General features: G+C 35.0%; 1 protein-coding gene across 1 annotated transcript; it reads left to right on the top strand.

The window, feature by feature from the left end:
* The first annotated feature begins 16,641 nt into the window (after window positions 1-16,641).
* LOC145731545 (uncharacterized) lies at window positions 16,642-20,843 on the top strand. Its single transcript, XM_081983373.1, has 2 exons — window positions 16,642-17,284; window positions 17,339-20,843. The coding sequence occupies exons 1-2, from the start codon at window positions 16,642-16,644 to the stop codon at window positions 18,643-18,645; spliced, it is 1,950 nt and encodes a 649-aa protein (XP_081839499.1). The 3' UTR covers window positions 18,646-20,843.
* Window positions 20,844-21,116: the final 273 nt, after the last annotated feature.

Raw genomic sequence — 21,116 nt, 5'->3', positions numbered from 1 at the left:
TTTTGCAAAAAGTGCAATTTTGTCAATTTTTTATTTTGCTCTAGGAGGGTTCCAATGCACAGCAAAGGGCATATTTACACCAAACGACCTTAAATTAGGTGAAATAAGTACAAAAAAAGCACTTTGAAATTTTTCATGTTTCAAAAAAATTGAAAGGATGGGGGGGTATTAGGGGTCTTTTTTTACTACTTTTTTAAATTCAATATCTCGGGAACCTGAAAAGCTAGAGAGTCCAGTTTTGGCTCATTTTGTAGTGTTTTTTATCCTCTTTCTAATGGCGTTCTAGCGAAATCTATAAGAGTTCAAATAAAAGAGTTACAATCATTCAAAAATTGATAAAATTTCATTTTTGCAAAAAGTGCAATTTTGTCAATTTTTCATTTTGCTCTAGGAGGGTTCCAATGCACAGCAAAAGGCATATTTATACCAAACGACCTTATATTAGGTGAAATAAGTACAAAACAAACACTTTGAAATTTTTCATTTTTCAAAAAAATTTAAAGGATGGGGGGGTATTAGGGGTCTTTTTTTACTACTTTTTTAAATTCAATATCTCGGGAACCTGAAAAGCTAGAGAGTCCAGTTTTGGCTCATTTTGTAGTATTTTTTATCCTCTTTGTAATGGCGTTCTAGCGAAATCTATAAGAGTTCAAATAAAAGAGTTACAATCATTCAAAAATTGATAAAATTTCATTTTTGCAAAAAGTGCAATTTTGTCAATTTTTTATTTTGCTCTAGGAGGGTTCCAATGCACAGCAAAGGGCATATTTATACCAAACGACCTTCAATTAGGTGAAATAAGTAAAAAAAAAGCACTTACAAATTTTTTATTTTTCAAAAAAATTTAAAGAATGGGGGGGTATTAGGGGTCTTTTTTTACTACTTTTTAAATTCAATATCTCGGGAACCTGAAAAGCTAGAGAGTCCAGTTTTGGCTCATTTTGTAGTGTTTTTTATCCTCTTTCTAATGGCGTTTTATCAAAATGTATAAGAGTTCAAATGAAAAAGTTACAATCATTCAAAAATTGAAAAAATTTTATTTTTGCAAAAAGTGCAATTTTGTCAATTTTTTATTTTGCTCCAGGAGGGTTCCAATGCACAGCAAAGAGCATATTTATACCAAACGACCTTAAATTAGGTGAAATAAGTAAAAAAAAAGCACTTACAAATTTTTAATTTTTCAAAAAAATTTAAAGAATGGGGGGGTATTAGGGGTCTTTTTTACTACTTTTTTAAATTCAGTATCTCGGTAACCTGAAAAGCTAGAGAGTCCAGTTTTGGCTCATTTTGTAGTGTTTTTTATCCTCTTTCTAATGGCGTTTTATCAAAATGTATAAGAGTTCAAATGAAAAAGTTACAATCATTCAAAAATTGAAAAAATTTCATTTTTGCAAAAAGTGCAATTTTGTCAATTTTTTATTTTGCTCCAGGAGGGTTCCAATGCACAGCAAAGGGCATATTTATACCAGACAACCTTAAATTAGGGAAATAAGTACAAAAAAAAACACTTTAAAATTTTTCATTTTTCAAAAAAATTTAAAGAATGGGGGGGTATTAGGGGTCTTTTTTTACTACTTTTTTAAATTCAATATCTCGGTAACCTGAAAAGCTAGAGAGTCCAGTTTTGGCTCATTTTGTAGTGTTTTTTATCCTCTTTCTAATGGCGTTTTATCAAAATGTATAAGAGTTAAAATAAAAAAGTTACAATCGTTCAAAAATTGAAAAAATTTCATTTTTGAAAAAAGTGCAATTTTGTCAATTTTTTATTTTGCTCCAGGAGGGTTCCAATGCACAGCAAAGAGCATATTTACACCAAACGACCTTAAATTAGGTGAAATAAGTACAAAAAAAGCACTTTAAAATTTTTCATTTTTCAAAAAAATTGAAAGAATGGGGAGGTATTAGGGGTCCTTTTTTAATACTTTTTGAAATTCAATATCTCGGTAACCTGAAGAGCTAGAGAGTCCAGTTTTGGCTCATTTTGTAGTATTTTTTATCCTCTTTCTAATGGCGTTCTAGCGAAATCTATAAGAGTTCAAATAAAAGAGTTACAATCATTCAAAAATTGATACAATTTTATTTTTGCAAAAAGTGCAATTTTGTCAATTTTTTATTTTGCTCCAGGAGGGTTCCAATGCACAGCAAAGAGCATATTTATACCAAACGACCTTAAATTAGGTGAAATAAGTAAAAAAAAAGCACTTACAAATTTTTAATTTTTCAAAAAAATTTAAAGAATGGGGGGGTATTAGGGGTCTTTTTTACTACTTTTTTAAATTCAGTATCTCGGTAACCTGAAAAGCTAGAGAGTCCAGTTTTGGCTCATTTTGTAGTGTTTTTTATCCTCTTTCTAATGGCGTTTTATCAAAATGTATAAGAGTTTAAATGAAAAAGTTACAATCATTCAAAAATTGAAAAAATTTCATTTTTGCAAAAAGTGCAATTTTGTCAATTTTTTATTTTGCTCCAGGAGGGTTCCAATGCACAGCAAAGGGCATATTTACACCAAACGACCTTAAATTAGGTGAAATTACAAAAAAAGCACTTTAAAATTTTTTATTTTTCAAAAAAATTGAAAGAATTGGGGGGGTATTAGGGGTCCTTTTTTAATACTTTTTGAAATTCAATATCTCGGTAACCTGAAGAGCTAGAGAGTCCAGTTTTGGCTCATTTTGTAGTATTTTTTATCCTCTTTCTAATAGCGTTCTAGCGAAATCTATAAGAGTTCAAATAAAAGAGTTACAATCATTCAAAATTTGAAAAAAATTCATTTTTGCAAAAAGTGCAATTTCGTCAATTTTTTATTTTGCTCTAGGAGGGTTCCAATGCACAGCAAAAGACATACTTATACCAAACGACCTTCAATTAGGTGAAATAAGTAAAAAAAAAGCACTTACAAATTTTTAATTTTTCAAAAAAATTTAAAGAATGGGGGGGTATTAGGGATCTTTTTTTACTACTTTTTAAATTCAATATCTCGGGAACCTGGAAAGCTAGAGAGTCCAGTTTTGGCTCATTTTGTAGTGTTTTTTATTCTCTTTCTAATGGCGTTTTATCAAAATGTATAAGAGTTCAAATGAAAAAGTTACAATCATTCAAAAATTGAAAAAATTTCATTTTTGCAAAAAGTGCAATTTTGTCAATTTTTTATTTTGCTCCAGGAGGGTTCCAATGCACAGCAAAGGGCATATTTACACCAAACGACCTTAAATTAGGTGAAATAAGTACAAAAAAAGCACTTTGAAATTTTTCATTTTTCAAAAAAAATTGAAAGGATGGGGGGGTATTAGGGGTCTTTTTTTACTACTTTTTTAAATTCAATATCTCGGGAACCTGAAAAGCTAGAGAGTCCAGTTTTGGCTCATTTTGTAGTGTTTTTTATCCTCTTTCTAACGGCGTTTTATCAAAATGTATAAGAGTTAAAATAAAAAAGTTACAATCGTTCAAAAATTGAAAAAATTTCATTTTTGAAAAAAGTGCAATTTTGTCAATTTTTTATTTTGCTCCAGGAGGGTTCCAATGCACAGCAAAGAGCATATTTACACCAAACGACCTTAAATTAGGTGAAATAAGTACAAAAAAAGCACTTTAAAATTTTTCATTTTTCAAAAAAATTGAAAGAATGGGGAGGTATTAGGGGTCCTTTTTTAATACTTTTTGAAATTCAATATCTCGGTAACCTGAAGAGCTAGAGAGTCCAGTTTTGGCTCATTTTGTAGTATTTTTTATCCTCTTTCTAATGGCGTTCTAGCGAAATCTATAAGAGTTCAAATAAAAGAGTTACAATCATTCAAAAATTGATAAAATTTCATTTTTGCAAAAAGTGCAATTTTGTCAATTTTTATTTTGCTCTAGGAGGGTTCCAATGCACAGCAAAGGGCATATTTATACCAAACGACCTTCAATTAGGTGAAATAAGTAAAAAAAAAGCACTTACAAATTTTTAATTTTTCAAAAAAATTGAAAGGATGGGGGGGTATTAGGGGTCTTTTTTTACTACTTTTTAAATTCAATATCTCGGGAACCTGAAAAGCTAGAGAGTCCAGTTTTGGCTCATTTTGTAGTATTTTTATCCTCTTTCTAATGGCGTTCTAGCGAAATCTATAAGAGTTTAAATAAAAAAGTTACAATCATTCAAAATTTGAAAAAAAATTCATTTTTGCAAAAAGTGCAATTTTGGCAATTTTTTATTTTGCTCCAGGAGGGTTCCAATGCACAGCAAAGGGCATATTTATACCAAACAACCTTAAATTAGGGAAATAAGTACAAAAAAAAACACTTTAAAATTTTTCATTTTTCAAAAAAATGTAAAGAATGGGGGTGTATTAGGGGTCTTTTTTTACTACTTTTTTAAATTCAATATCTCGGTAACCTGAAAAGCTAGAGAGTCCAGTTTTGGCTCATTTTGTAGTGTTTTTTATCCTCTTTCTAATGGCGTTTTATCAAAATGTATAAGAGTTCAAATAAAAAAGTTACAATCATTCAAAAATTGAAAAAATTTCATTTTTGCAAAAAGTGCATTTTTGTCAATTTTTTATTTTGCTCTAGGAGGGTTCCAATGCACAGCAAAAGGCATATTTATGCCAAACGACCTTATATTAGGTGAAATAAGTACAAAAAAAACACTTTGAAATTTTTCATTTTTCAAAAAAATTGAAAGGATGGGGGGGTATTAGGGGTATTTTTTTACTACTTTTTTAAATTCAATATCTCGGGAACCTGAAAAGCTAGAGAGTCCAGTTTTGGCTCATTTTGTAGTATTTTTTATCCTCTTTCTAATGGCGTTCTAGCGAAAGAATGGGGGGGTATTAGGGGTCGTTTTTTACTACTTTTTTTAAATTCAATATCTCGGTAACCTGAAAAGCTAGAGAGTCCAGTTTTGGCTCATTTTGTAGTGTTTTTTATCCTCTTTCTAATGGTGTTTTATCAAAATGTATAAGAGTTCAAATAAAAAAGTTACAATCATTCAAAAATTGAAAAAATTTCATTTTTGCAAAAAGTGCAATTTTGTCAATTTTTTATTTTGCTCCAGGAGGGTTCCAATGCACAGCAAAGAGCATATTTACACCAAACGACCTTAAATTAGGTGAAATAAGTACAAAAAAAGCACTTTGAAATTTTTCATTTTTCAAAAAAATTGAAAGAATGGGGGGGTATTAGGGGTCCTTTTTTAATACTTTTTGAAATTCAATATCTCGGTAACCTGAAGAGCTAGAGAGTCCAGTTTTGGCTCATTTTGTAGTATTTTTTATCCTCTTTCTAATGGCGTTCTAGCGAAATGTATAAGAGTTCAAATAAAAGAGTTACAATCATTCAAAAATTGATAAAATTTCATTTTTGCAAAAAGTGCAATTTTGTCAATTTTTTATTTTGCTCTAGGAGGGTTCCAATGCACAGCAAAGGGCATATTTATACCAAACGACCTTAAATTAGGTGAAATAAGTACAAAAAAAGCACTTTGAAATTTTTCATTTTTCAAAAAAATTGAAAGGATGGGGGGGTATTAGGGGTCTTTTTTTACTACTTTTTAAATTCAATATCTCGGGAACCTGAAAAGCTAGAGAGTCCAGTTTTGGCTCATTTTGTAGTGTTTTTTATCCTCTTTCTAATGGCGTTTTATCAAAATGTATAAGAGTTAAAATAAAAAAGTTACAATCATTCAAAATTTGAAAAAAATTCATTTTTGTAAAAAGTGCAATTTTGGCAATTTTTTATTTTGCTCCAGGAGGGTTCCAATGCACAGCAAAGGGCATATTTATACCAAACAATCTTAAATTAGGGAAATAAGTACAAAAAAAAACACTTTAAAATTTTTCATTTTTCAAAAAAATTTAAAGAATGGGGGGGTATAAGGGGTCTTTTTTTACTACTTTTTTCAATTCAATATCTCGGTAACCTGAAAAGCTAGAGAGTCCAGTTTTGGCTCATTTTGTAGTATTTTTTATCCTCTTTCTAATGGCGTTCTAGCGAAATCTATAAGAGTTCAAATAAAAGAGTTACAATCATTCAAAAATTGATAAAATTTCATTTTAGAAAAAATTGCAATTTTGTCAATTTTTTATTTTGCTCTAGGAGGGTTCCAATGCACAGCAAAAGGCATATTTATACCAAACGACCTTATATTAGGTGAAATAAGTACAAAAAAAACACTTTGAAAATTTTCATTTTTCAAAAAATTTGAAAGGATGGGGGGGTATTAGGGGTCTTTTTTACTACTTTTTTAAATTCAATATCTCGGGAACCTGAAAAGCTAGAGAGTCCAGTTTTGGCTCATTTTGTAGTATTTTTTATCCTCTTTCTAATGGCGTTCTAGCGAAATCTATAAGAGTTTAAATAAAAAAGTTACAATCATTCAAAATTTGAAAAAAATTCATTTTTGCAAAAAGTGCAATTTTGGCAATTTTTTATTTTGCTCCAGGAGGGTTCCAATGCACAGCAATGGGCATATTTATACCAAACAACCTTAAATTAGGGAAATAAGTACAAAAAAAACACTTTAAAATTTTTCATTTTTCAAAAAAATTTAAAGAATGGGGGGGTATAAGGGGTCTTTTTTTACTACTTTTTTAAATTCAATATCTCGGTAACCTGAAAAGCTAGAGAGTCCAGTTTTGGCTCATTTTGTAGTGTTTTTTATCCTCTTTCTAATGGCGTTTTATCAAAATGTATAAGAGTTCAAATAAAAAAGTTACAATCATTCAAAAATTGAAAAAAATTTCATTTTTGCAAAAAGCGCAATTTTGTCAATTTTTTATTTTGCTCCAGGAGGGTTCCAATGCACAGCAAAGGGCATATTTATACCAAACAACCTTAAATTAGGGAAATAAGTACAAAAAAGACACTTTAAAATTTTTAATTTTTCAAAAAAATTGAAAGAATGGGGGGGTATTAGGGGTCCTTTTTTACTACTTTTTTAAATTCAATATCTCGTTAACCTGAAAAGCTAGAGAGTCCAGTTTTGGCTCATTTTGTAGTGTTTTTTATCCTCTTTCTAATGGCGTTCTAGCGAAATCTATAAGAGTTTAAATAAAAAAGTTACAATCATTCAAAATTTGAAAAAAATTCATTTTTGCAAAAAGTGCAATTTTGTCAATTTTTTATTTTGCTCCAGGAGGGTTCCAATGCACAGCAAAGGGCATATTTATACCAAACAACCTTAAATTAGGGAAATAAGTACAAAAAAAAACACTTAAAAATTTTTCATTTTTCAAAAAATTTGAAAGAATGGGGGGGTATTAGGGGTCTTTTTCTACTTCTTTTTGAAATTCAATATCTCGGTAACCTGAAGAGCTAGAGAGTCCAGTTTTGGCTCATTTTGTAGTGTTTTTTATCCTCTTTCTAATGGCGTTTTATCAAAATGTATAAGAGTTAAAATAAAAAAGTTACAATCATTCAAAAATTGAAAAAATTTCATTTCTACAAAAAGTGCAATTTTGTCAATTTTTTATTTTGCTCCAGGAGGGTTCCAATGCACAACAAAGAGCATATTTACACCAAACGACCTTAAATTAGGTGAAATTACAAAAAAAGCACTTTAAAATTTTTCATTTTTCAAAAAAATTGAAAGAATGGGGGGGTATTAGGGGTCTTTTTCTACTTCTTTTTGAAATTCAATATCTCGTTAACCTGAAGAGTTAGAGAGTCCAGTTTTGGCTCATTTTGTAGTGTTTTTTATCCTCTTTCTAATGGCGTTTTATCAAAATGTATAGAGTTCAAATAAAAAAGTTACAATCATTCAAAAATTGAAAAAAATTAATTTTTGCAAAAAGTGCAATTTTGTCAATTTTTTATTTTGCTCCAGGAGGGTTCCAATACACAGCAAAGAGCATATTTATACCAAACGGCCTTAAATTAGGTAAAATAATTACAAAAAAGCACTTTAAAATTTTTCATCTTTCAAAAAAATTTAAAGAATGGGGGGGTATTAGGGGTCTTTTTTTACTACTTTTTTAAATTCAATATCTCGGGAACCTGAAAAGCTAGAGAGTCCAGTTTTGGCTCATTTTGTAGTGTTTTTTATCCTCTTTCTAATGGCGTTCTAGAGAAATCTATCAGAGTTCAAATAAAAAGTTACAATCATTCAAAAATTGAAAAAATTTCATTTTCTACAAAAAGTGCAATTTTGTCAATTTTTTATTTTGCTCCAGGAGGGTTCCAATGCACAGCAAAGGGCATATTTATACCAAACAACCTTAAATTAGGTGAAATAAGTACAAAAAAAACACTAAAATTTTTCATTTTTCAAAAAAATTGAAAGAATGGGGGGGTATTAGGGGTCTTTTTTTACTACTTTTTTAAATTCAATATCTCGGTAACCTGAAAAGCTCGAGAGTCCAGTTTTGGCTCATTTTGTAGTGTTTTTTATCCTCTTTCTAATGGCGTTTTATCAAAATGTATAAGAGTTCAAATAAAAAAGTTACAATCATTCAAAAATTGAAAAAATTTCATTTTCTACAAAAAGTGCAATTTTGTCAATTTTTTATTTTGCTCCAGGAGGGTTCCAATGCACAACAAAGAGCATATTTACACCAAACGACCTTAAATTAGGTGAAATTACAAAAAAAGCACTTTAAAATTTTTCATTTTTCAAAAAAATTGAAAGAATGGGGGGGTATTAGGGGTCCTTTTTCTACTTCTTTTTGAAATTCAATATCTCGGTAACCTGAAGAGCTAGAGAGTCCAGTTTTGGCTCATTTTGTAGTGTTTTTTATCCTCCTTCTAATGGCGTTTTATCAAAATGTATAAGAGTTAAAATAAAAAAGTTACAATCATTCAAAAATTGAAAAAATTTCATTTCTACAAAAAGTGCAATTTTGTCAATTTTTTATTTTGCTCCAGGAGGGTTCCAATGCACAACAAAGAGCATATTTACACCAAACGACCTTAAATTAGGTGAAATTACAAAAAAAAGCACTTTAAAATTTTTCATTTTTCAAAAAAATTGAAAGAATGGGGGGGTATTAGGGGTCTTTTTCTACTTCTTTTTGAAATTCAATATCTCGGTAACCTGAAGAGCTAGAGAGTCCAGTTTTGGCTCATTTTGTAGTGTTTTTTATCCTCTTTCTAATGGCGTTTTATCAAAATGTGTAAGAGTTAAAATAAAAAAGTTACAATCATTAAAAAATTGAAAAAATTTCATTTCTACAAAAAGTGCAATTTTGTCAATTTTTTATTTTGCTCCAGGAGGGTTCCAATGCACAACAAAGAGCATATTTACACCAAACGACCTTAAATTAGGTGAAATAAGTACAAAAAAAGCACTTAAAATTTTTCATTTTTCAAAAAAATTGAAACAATGGGGGGGTATTAGGGGTCCTTTTTTAATACTTTTTGAAATTTAATATCTCGGTAACCTGAAGAGCTAGAGAGTCCAGTTTTGGCTCGTTTTGTAGTTTTTTTTTATCCTCTTTCTAATGGCGTTCCAGCGAAATCTATAAGAGTTCAAATAAAAAAGTTACAATCATTCAAAAATTGATAAAATTTCATTTTTGCAAAAAGTGCAATTTTGTCAATTTTTATTTTGTTCTAGGAGGGTTCCAATGCACAGCAAAGGGCATATTTATACCAAACGACCTTAAATTAGGTGAAATAAGTACAAAAAAAACACTAAAATTTTTCATTTTTCAAAAAAATTTAAAGAATGGGGGGGTATTAGGGGTCTTTTTTTACTACTTTTTTAAATTCAATATCTCGGTAACCTGAAAAGCTCGAGAGTCCAGTTTTGGCTCATTTGTAGTGTTTTTTATCCTCTTTCTAATGGCGTTTTATCAAAATGTATAAGAGTTCAAATAAAAAAGTTACAATCATTCAAAAATTGAAAAAATTTCATTTTCTACAAAAAGTGCAATTTTGTCAATTTTTTATTTTGCTCCAGGAGGGTTCCAATGCACAACAAAGAGCATATTTACACCAAACGACCTTAAATTAGGTGAAATTACAAAAAAAGCACTTTAAAATTTTCATTTTCAAAAAAATTGAAAGAATGGGGGGGTATTAGGGGTCCTTTTTTACTACTTTTTTAAATTCAATATCTCGGGAACCTGAAAACTAAAGAGTCCAGTTTTGGCTCATTTTGTAGAATTTTTTATCCTCTTTCTAATGGCGTTCTAGCGAAATCTATCAGAGTTCAAATAAAGAAGTTACAATCATTCAAAAATTGAAAAAATTTCATTTTTGCAAAAAGTGCAATTTTGTCAATTTTTTATTTTGCTCCAGGAGGGTTCCAATGCACAGCAAAGAGCATATTTATACCAAACGACCTTAAATTAGGTGAAATAAGTAAAAAAAAACACTTAAAATTTTTCATTTTTCAAAAAAATTAAAGAATGGGGGGTGTGATGCCCCGGGAAAATAATAGCAATTTTTTTTTTTTGTTTATTTTCCAAAGTCAAAATTGTAATCAAAATTAAATTAAAACTTACGGAATTAGTTTGAGGCACATCTGAACACTACTAGACACAACACTTAAATGAAAGACTAGTTTGAAAGAAAAATCTGACTTCAAATCCTAAGCCAAACCTCTAAGAGATTTAATTGGCCAGCGTCGTTAATCCAGAAGCGGGGATATATTTCTATTAGTAGGTGTTTACAAAGAAAGGAATTTTTCCAAGTCATACTGTCGCCACAAATTCTCACCTTTTTGACCCCAAGCAAAAATGATTTATTGCCTGGAGCTGCAGGAAAAAAATTAATATTATTTTATTGCATCCGGCGACATGTTTTTGAAATTCCACCTTTTGACCTGTCGCATTCCTGCTCACAGAATGATGTAAATTTCGTAGTATAAATATTCACACCATTTTGGCAAACAGGCAGTCAGAAACGGGCAGTCAAAACTGAAACGTCGTCAAGTCGAAGACAAGTGTGAAAAATCGGTTAAAGTCCAAAAAAGACCTAATGGGGTCAAGTTCTAGTCATGTTCAGTAGTGCAAAATAAGTTCTACCAAAATTCTTCAGTGTGCAAGATTTGTGAAACTAAGGTGTTTGGAAAACCCTTAAAAATTCTCGAAAAGGAACCACGTAGCCGCTTGACCTAAAGCCTGTCACTTCAACTCAACTCAAAATGTCCAGAAGGTACGTTTAAGCCAGAATTGCTAACTAGACCTAAGTCTTTGATACCGAACCGTACCTAGCTGAGTAATGTACTTGGAATCTGAATAAATGTTTGACCCAAGATTGGTGGTTGTGTCATTTAGGGAATAGCGCTTGCCCCTCGAACCCCAAACATAAGCTTGTAAGACCCAAAATTGGAAGAAGGCATTTTTGGGCCATTACATTTGGTGTCAGGTGTGGGGTTGTTAAAACTATCCTAGAGGAAACAAAGGGTAGAAGGGGCAAGTTATACTTGGATTAAAAAGAAAAAAAAAAAATTCAAAAGCTATCCCTAAACATGGAGAGAAGAGGTAGAGGAGCAGAACAACACGCCAACCGAGATGACCAGCAGCCGACTAACCCCGTGGTTAATAATGGAGCAGTTATGTGCTTAGATATAGTACCAACATACGACGGACAAGGCTCAATTGGAGACTTTATGTCAATTATTGAAGAAACAGCGATTTTAGCTAATTGGAGTGACCGACAGAAAACTTGCATTGTCAGGCTAAAGTTACGTGGTAAAGCCAAACAATTTATTGATTCGGAACCAGAACTGCAAACTACCGCAGATTGGGCTAAGCTTAAGCAGGAATTACGAACGCAGTTCAGCCGCCCTTGTGTAAAAGGATCCGCCATTAAAAACTTCATTGAGTGCCGCCAACGCATAGGAGAAACCTGTCGTCAATATCTCACCCGTCTGAAGCTGCTTGCTAATAAAACCCTGGAGTTGACTGGAGATGCTACGGATGACGCCGCTGACCGACGCAAATTGGAAAAGGACATCTCCACACAATTTGTATTGGGCTTAGTGCATCCCTTAAAACAACGGGTACTCAGTAAAAACCCAAGCAACTTGACAGCAGCGTTAGAGTGTGCCGAGCAAGAGGAAAGTATAGAGAACCTAATTCATTCATCCACCAGCCGAGAGTGTCGAGCCGTTAAATTGAACCAACAAAACGTACAGCCTAGAAAGTATTATTGTAATATTTGCAAGAAGCCAGGACACACGGACAACTACTGCCGAAATGCAAATTCCCGAAATCTCCGTCAGGTTCGAACGAGAAATAACTTATGCTTTAAGTGTAACAAACCAGGGCACTACCAACGAGACTGTCCTGATACTAGACGAGCAACTCAAGTTTACAATAACCAAAATAGAAATACTTCTGTAAGGGCCAGAAATACAACCACTAGCAATCAGCAACAACGAACCTGCTTTAGATGTAACCAACCAGGACATTTTGCTAGGGAATGCACCGCCGAAATTGGGTCTTTAAATTTAAACTCCGACGCAGCCGCTTCCCAGCCCCGAAGCCCGGCTGCCATGGAGGCAACGTGGGAATAAGTGAAAGTGTTAGTGTAGGGATAAACATTTGCGAATGGAAGAGAATCTCCGGGCCCTGCAATGTTGCTAAGGTAACAATAGCTGAAAAGTTATATTGGGCACTGATAGATTCTGGAGCTGTTTTATCCCTAGTTAAACCCTCAGTTGCTCAGGGGTTTATACCGTTACAAAATAGTGAAATTAACTTAGTGGATATTCAGGGAAATAGTATTCCCATTTTAGGAAGCACGTATTTGCGTGTAGGCATTGGGCCAAGAAGAATTGTGGAACATGAGTTCAAGGTACTTGAAACTGAGAGTTTTCAAACAGATTTAATATTGGGTCTCGATTTTTTGCATAAACATGGTGCAACTATTGATTGGGGAAGAGGAGAAATGGTACTCCTAGGAGAAAAACTACCTCTATATGAAGAGAATTTGGGGAGTTTATATGGGACTTTAAATGGACCACAAGTACAGAATCAGACGCATTCACACACTGCTATCTCCAACGATCATTCATCGTTGCTACCAACAACGAGGGATGTGGGCCTTCAAACGATTGGTAGTCGTTTGGAAGCAATGGAAAAATCAAACTCAGAAAAACATGGATGTTCTGAGGGCAAACTTGTATGTTTCGGTGATTTTAAAATGGATTCACGAGCTGCCGAAAAGGAAGGCTCCGAAGTCCGGGGAGAATTTTTTGATGAGACTCATTATGTGGAAAATGAGGGAAAATCGTGGAAAATTTTATTAGAGGAAGATTTAATTATACCCCCAAGGAGTGAGGTGATTTGTTTAGCTAGTATAGCTGATTCTTCAAGAGTTACGACTCAGCATGTTGTCATAGAGCCATGTGAAGATTCTCAGCAGGGATTACTAGTTGCGAGAAGTCTCTGTAAAAAAGGGGACAAGGTGCCTGTGAGGCTCATGAATGTATCAGATAAAGATATGCTGGTACAGCGAAGACAAAGGATAGCAGACGCCTTTGAAGTGGATATTGAGAATAAGCCTGATGTACAAGAGCAAGCTATTAGAAAAGTAAATTTAGAAAGTACCCAAGTAATATTAAAGCAATTAAACCTGGAAGACGTCAAAAGTGACGACGATGCCAAGCTAAAAAGATTGGTTGTGGAATTTATAGATATTTTCCATTCTCCTGACCAAAAGTTGACTTGTACGACAAAAGTGACACACCGTATCATCACTGAAAACGTACCATCGATAATAAAGAGGCCATACCGAGTACCGTATCATCGACAACCAATATTGAGAAAGGAAATTCAAAAATTATTGGATGACGGAATTATTGTAGAAAGTCAGTCTCCGTGGAGTTTCCCTGCCATATTGATTGAAAAGCGAAGACATCCAGGTGAAGAGGTGCAATATAGGCTTTGTATAGACTATCGTGAACTCAATGCAATAACAAAAACAGATTTCTTTCCCCTGCCTAACATTCAAGAAACTATTGACAAATTGGCTAATGCGGAATTGTTTAGTACCATGGATTTAGCATCTGGATATTTTCAAGTACCCTTACACCCTGAAGATAGAGAAAAAAGTGCATTTTCGACTCCAGAGAATCACTATGAGTTTACTAGAATGGCCATGGGATTGAAGAACGCACCTGCTACGTGGAGTCGCTTGATGAACCATATATTTGCGAATCTTACTTACAACGAGTGCCTCGTATATTTGGATGACATCATTGTATTTAGTCCAGCCAATATTGACGTACATTTAGAGCGCCTACGTCATATATTCGAAAAAATGCGGGAGAGCAATTTAAAATTTAAACCAACTAAATGTAAATTTTTACAACGGGAAGCCGAATACTTGGGACACATTATAAAAGCCGGAGGGTACACTACTCAGCCTGAGAAAACTCGAATTATTGAAAACTATCCTGTGCCAAGGACAGTTAAAGAGGTACGTGCTTTTCTTGGACTTTGTGGATTTTATCGCAAGTTTGTTCCAAATTTTGCCAAGGTTAGTCACCCACTGACTCAGTTGACCAAAAAAAATGAAAAATGGCTTTGGACACAGAACCACCAAATCGCATTTGATACCCTGAAACAAGCTTTGATTAAGCCGCCTATTCTAAAGTACCCAGATATGAATCGTGAATTTATTTTGAACACAGACGCAAGTGCAACTGCAGTCGCCGCCATTTTGACGCAAAAATATGATGGAATCGAACATCCTATATGTTACGCGAGCCGTACGCTAAATACTGCTGAACAGCGGTATTCGACCATTGAAAAAGAATGCCTGGCTATAGTGTACGCTGTTAAGAAATACCGAATCTACTTAACAGGAACTCATTTTACCATTATGACGGACCATCGGCCACTGAAATATTTATTAAATATTAAGGATCCAAGTTCCAGACTGGCCAAATGGAGTATGTTCCTAATGGAATACAGTTTTACCGTTCAATATAGACCAGGAAAAATGAATGCAAATGTAGATAGCCTTACAAGACTAAGAACAGATGATCCGACGCAGATTTCAGCGGTATTACATGAAAATGAACTCACACCGATTTATGATGTACATTGGAATAAAGAGGATCTTATTCGCTTGCAGACCGAGGATCATGAACTCAACTGCTTAATAAATAATAGTACGTTGGACGAGGATACAGACTATATAATAATAGATGGACTTCTGCGAAAACGACGTAATTCAAACCAACGGAAGGATCCAATCGTTGCGCCAAAATGCATAATCAACGATTTATTGAAAATATACCATATGTCGCTGTATGCAGCTCACCCAGGACAAAAGAAGACGAAGGAAATATTAGAACGGGATTTTTACTGGAAAAACATGCGAAAAGATATTCAAAGATTTGTCGAATCCTGTCCGTCCTGTCAAATTCATAAAACCAACCCTCAAGGACCTCCTGAACTCCAAAAAACACCCATTCCAACGCACGTTTGGGGAAGAATATCTTTGGACCTAGTGGGACCTCTAAATCGAACACGCCAAGGAAATAGATACATTCTCACTTGCGTTGACTTTTTGACTAGATACCCAGAGTGCGTACCACTACCTGATATAAAAGCTGAAACTGTCGCGAGAGCCTTTGTTGAAAATATCATAACTAGACATGGAGCTCCCAGGGAACTATTGACGGACTGTGGAAAGCAATTTATAGGCCACCTCTTTACTAACATTTGCAAAGAACTTGGAATTCACAAACTACGCACAACCCCTTATCATCCAGCAACCAATGGAATCTTGGAACGATTTCATAGAACGTTGAAGACTACTATCAGTCATTTCGTTAGTAATTTCATGGAAAGCTGGGATGAGATTCTGCCTTATGCGTTGATGGCTTATAGGAATCAACCTCATGAAGCTACCAAAGAAAGTCCATACTTTCTTATGTTTGGACGAGATATGGAACTACCAATTCATTTAACGATTAATGACCACGTACTACGATACGACTTAGACGAAAATTATGCCAGTGAAATGTTAAAGAAAATGCAAATTTCCCATGAACTTGCAAAAGAAAACTTAGCAAAAAGCATTGAAAGCAGATATGCTAAGCATAACGCCAGGAAACTAAAGCAAGAGTTTCAATTAGGCGATTTAGTGTTCATGAAAATTGTAGTTCCGCCTAAAGGGAACTTAGCTGCTAAATTTCAACCAAAATGGAAAGGGCCTTTCCGCATAATAGAAAAGAAGGGTCCTGTTACATTTAAAATAAAAGAACTTTCTGGACGAACTGAGCACATGATACATGCAGAACGCCTAAAGCCCTATAAGAATACATGGGATTGTGAAGAAGAGAACAAAAATGAACCAGACTCAACCAAGGATCCAATTGTAGACAACGAGAAGGTCCAGGATGAAGTGGATGAGTTTTTACTATATGGAGATGAAAGAAGATCCAGAAGGGTGCAACAAGATGAAGGTGATACTGATGAGGACACTGATACTGATACCATTATTGAAATAAGTGACGATGGAAGTGACGTTTCCACGTATGAAACCGGCTTAGATACTAGTCAGGAAGTTTGGGAAGCCACCCCAGTCAATGTAGGCCGAACAAGAACTAGAGACATACAGCCACCTTCGCGGTTAATATATGAACACTGACATTAAAAAAAAAAAAAAAAAAACTTTAGGAACAAGAAAACGGTAGTTCTACATTAATGCGGTTTCAGGTTAATTATCCTGTTCGTCTTTGGTCTATTACAAGTTGGGAAGATGGCCCTTATTGCTTACGACTGTCACAATACCTCCACCAACATCACAGCCATATCCTTAAGAGAGGTTCAGCCCTGTCCCGACCCAGAGACCGGATATAATTCTTCCAGTGGCAGTATTCAAATATTGGAGAAGCGCAGGTATGAATTAGTTCATGTCTACAGTTGCCTTATTGAAGTGTCCAGAATCATAACATATTGTGGCGCCTTCTCACATATGTCTATAGTCAGTGAAGGAGTATCTAACTACATTTATCAAATTGGATCTGAGGAGTGCCGTCGTATTCACCAATATCGAGAGTTCCGAGGTCTAGGAGGAAACATCATCTCAAAATTAGCGCCAAATTCAACAACATCAACATCTCTTACGCTCGCAGGGGCAGTTGACGACGCGGGGAGATGTGAAGGAAGTCCTTATAGTGAAAACGGGAAAACCTACAAAAATGTGGTTGTTACTGCGGGAGTTAAAATAACTCTAAAGGATTATAGAACTCGTGTCGATCTAGAAAATAATGAAATTAAGTTGAGGGATGGGTTGACATGTCCATTCAAAGTAGGTTACTGTATGGACTACGATACAGGCGAAACAACTTGGGAACAGATTGCAGAACCGGAGTGTAATCGGTTCAATGTCCTGTATGAAGGTCAGGCTACCTTCATTACCGAAAGAAGTGACAAAGCCAACCAATTTATTGTAGTCGAAGATCACATGAAGATATTCGCTCTCAAACTTGTCCGGAAGACTACCTTGTGCGGTTATGCAATTTGGGAGAGTGAACATCCACGACTAATGGTTGCTCCCAAAATTAATCCGTTCGCGACCACACCTTGGGAAAATTCGGAGCAATCCAACGAAGCAGATTTGATTACTTATGTCAATACGAAGTTCCTATATGTCGAGCAATCTTTCAAGCGAACCATAGATTCAATGTTCACCCAGACTATATACCGACGGTGCCTGTTAAAAAGGGATATATTAAAAAATAGATTGGCAATGGCTCCTTTAACTCCTAATGTTGTGGCGACCTTATTCCAAAACCAATTGGGATATGTTGCCAAAGTAGCTGGAGAAGTTTTATATGTTATGAAATGTCGCCCAGTTTTGGTTGAAGTACGAAGAACCAAGGGATGTTATGCGCAATTACCCGTAACCGTCTCCAATAAGACTATGTTCATGTCTCCAGTAACACGAATCTTACAAGAACATGCTGAAGAAATAGAGTGCACCTCCATAATTCCACCTATGTACTACATACATAACAAATGGGTTGGATTTGATCCCTATCCAGTAATCGGGCTTCAGCCGCAAGAATTGAAAGCTGACGAAGAACCATATCAATTCGAAAGCATTAAAAATTTAGGCTCGGGCGGCATCTATACTGACACAGAAATTCATCGAGCTCAAGACGCCATGATGTTCAACATGGAGAGACCAGCCCTGAATAATATATTGTTACGAAAAATGGCCGGACAACCGATAGATTCACAAGGTTTTACGACCTTATCGTTGTTTGATGCCAAGGAAATGGAAAAAATCGCATCATCCACCTTACAGAGACTGTATGGGTGGTTTACAATTTTAGGAGATATATCGAGTGGAATACTTGGACTCTATGTAACCTTTCGGATTGTGAAGTTTGTCTTTGAGACGACCTTAAATGCGTTGGCCATTCATAAAGCCCTTGGATGCAGTTTCCACATGCTTGCTTCGTTTTGGGATACTCTAACTCTATTTGTATTGCAACGGAAAGAAAAACCCAGCAAGGATGTGTCAACAAACTCTAAGCCTCCACAGACAGACCGAGAATTAAACGCAAGCGCTCCCAGTGAAAGCAAGGAGTATGAAAACCAAGAATCGGTTAAAATATTAAATAATTCCACACAGGCTGAAACTACGTATTTCCAAGTGCGAGAAGAACTTTCCGAAGTCCGGCAATTGGAAAACATTGACGATGCACGTTGCGATTTTTTTGTTCGTAACCAAAGTGAACAAAACAGGAAATAAAGAAGCCATAAACCCGCCTTTAATCTGTACAGTGAAATTAACCTTTTTGAACTCAACATACTTAAACAAATTTTGTCGAGGAACTCACATTCCTCAACCGACCCTGGCCATGAACAGGAATTTGAAAAGTCCGCAGATTCCTAGTCTATACCACGGATGATGCTTAAAATGACGTAAACTTTAAGTCCATATAAGAAGCAACAATTAAATGGGGGATAGCCAGTGTTTAATCCTGCCGGTTGTGTTACTGAATTCAAAGATACTCTAATTATTACTTAAAAAAAAAAAAAGTTGACAATCAGTGATGGAGTACATAGTAGTTTTTCTCTACTATGTCCGATTAGTACGGGACAGGGGTAGTAAATTTATGTTGTACCGGATGGCTCTTTACCACCTATGGGAACTGGCGACTCTTTACCGACCCCGAGTGACTCAACCCTTGGAAATAACCCGGGCTCTATTAAATTTATGGACGGAAGTGATCCACTTGGAGTTCCAATTGTTGAGAATAGACCCCGCCCGACCATGTGACTGTGCCTTCTGCGTCCCTCCACCACCGAATCTGTTCACACCGACGCAATTCTGGAACGCATGGGGCAATGTCATGATTGAAGGTTGCGCCTGTCCCGTTTGCGCCTTCCGGCGATGTAGCCCAGCTGAACCCCCACAACCGCACTTAAGACCCCAAACTCACTCTCAGGAAGTCGCCGCCGGATCACTAATGCCGCCGCCGATGCAACCCATGGTACCGCCAACCCGCCAGGATCCAGTTGGCCGATCAAGGCAAACGCGAGTTCCTAGGCCAATCGCTAGCCGACCCTACCCAGTTTTGGAGGCAGACCTTTTGCCTGGAAGCCAAACGGGGGTACGCATACGACGGGCCCCTGATCCAAACCAGCCAGGAACTTCCCGAGAGTGACCGGTTGGTAATTAAAGTCGGTACGTTAGTTTATTCTTAATTTTTTTTTTATTTTATTTTTTTTTTTGTTATTTCTTTATTTTTTTATTTTTCGTTTTGAGTGCCGCATATTTATTTACCTTTTCAATTGTTTATGAGAGTAATCATGGAACATTATTTTATTGTTACTAGATTTTATTGAATAATCGTAGGATAGGATTTATACGTGTATAGTAGACTTAAAAATATTTTATTGGGACTGGCACGCGTAAGCGATTGTTGTTAGACCTTCTGGACAGATTTGCTTATTCGACAAGGTTTTCATACATTGCCTTAGGTCAAGTGCGATGTGAATGACTCGGATTTACGCTGAACATATGATTCAGAGTAGTACAGCGTTGCACTGATACAAAGCAAATATATTTTATATTTGCATTGTCCTACAGGGATGGGTGGGATGTGATGCCCCGGGAAAATAATAGCAATTTTTTTTTTTTGTTTATTTTCCAAAGTCAAAATTGTAATCAAAATTAAATTAAAACTTACGGAATTAGTTTGAGGCACATCTGAACACTACTAGACACAACACTTAAATGAAAGACTAGTTTGAAAGAAAAATCTGACTTCAAATCCTAAGCCAAACCTCTAAGAGATTTAATTGGCCAGCGTCGTTAATCCAGAAGCGGGGATATATTTCTATTAGTAGGTGTTTACAAAGAAAGGAATTTTTCCAAGTCATACTGTCGCCACAAATTCTCACCTTTTTGACCCCAAGCAAAAATGATTTATTGCCTGGAGCTGCAGGAAAAAAATTAATATTATTTTATTGCATCCGGCGACATGTTTTTGAAATTCCACCTTTTGACCTGTCGCATTCCTGCTCACAGAATGATGTAAATTTCGTAGTATAAATATTCACACCATTTTGGCAAACAGGCAGTCAGAAACGGGCAGTCAAAACTGAAACGTCGTCAAGTCGAAGACAAGTGTGAAAAATCGGTTAAAGTCCAAAAAAGACCTAATGGGGTCAAGTTCTAGTCATGTTCAGTAGTGCAAAATAAGTTCTACCAAAATTCTTCAGTGTGCAAGATTTGTGAAACTAAGGTGTTTGGAAAACCCTTAAAAATTCTCGAAAAGGAACCACGTAGCCGCTTGACCTAAAGCCTGTCACTTCAACTCAACTCAAAATGTCCAGAAGGTACGTTTAAGCCAGAATTGCTAACTAGACCTAAGTCTTTGATACCGAACCGTACCTAGCTGAGTAATGTACTTGGAATCTGAATAAATGTTTGACCCAAGATTGGTGGTTGTGTCATTTAGGGAATAGCGCTTGCCCCTCGAACCCCAAACATAAGCTTGTAAGACCCAAAATTGGAAGAAGGCATTTTTGGGCCATTACAGGGGGTAATAGGGGTCTTTTTTTACTACTTTTTGAAATTTAATATCTCGGTAAACTGAAGAGCTAGAGAGTCCAGTTTTGGCTCATTTTGTAGTAATTTTTATCCTCTTTCTAATGGCGTTCTAGCGAAATCTATAAGAGTTCAAATAAAAAAGTTACAATCATTCAAAAATT

The sequence above is a fragment of the Ips typographus genome, linkage group LG7, assembly GCF_016097725.1.
Source record: "Ips typographus isolate SLU linkage group LG7, UJ_Ityp_2.0, whole genome shotgun sequence".
NCBI lineage: Eukaryota > Metazoa > Arthropoda > Insecta > Coleoptera > Curculionidae > Ips > Ips typographus.
Note: the sequence above shows the minus strand (reverse complement) of the source record. Positions and strands in the feature narration are given on the sequence as shown.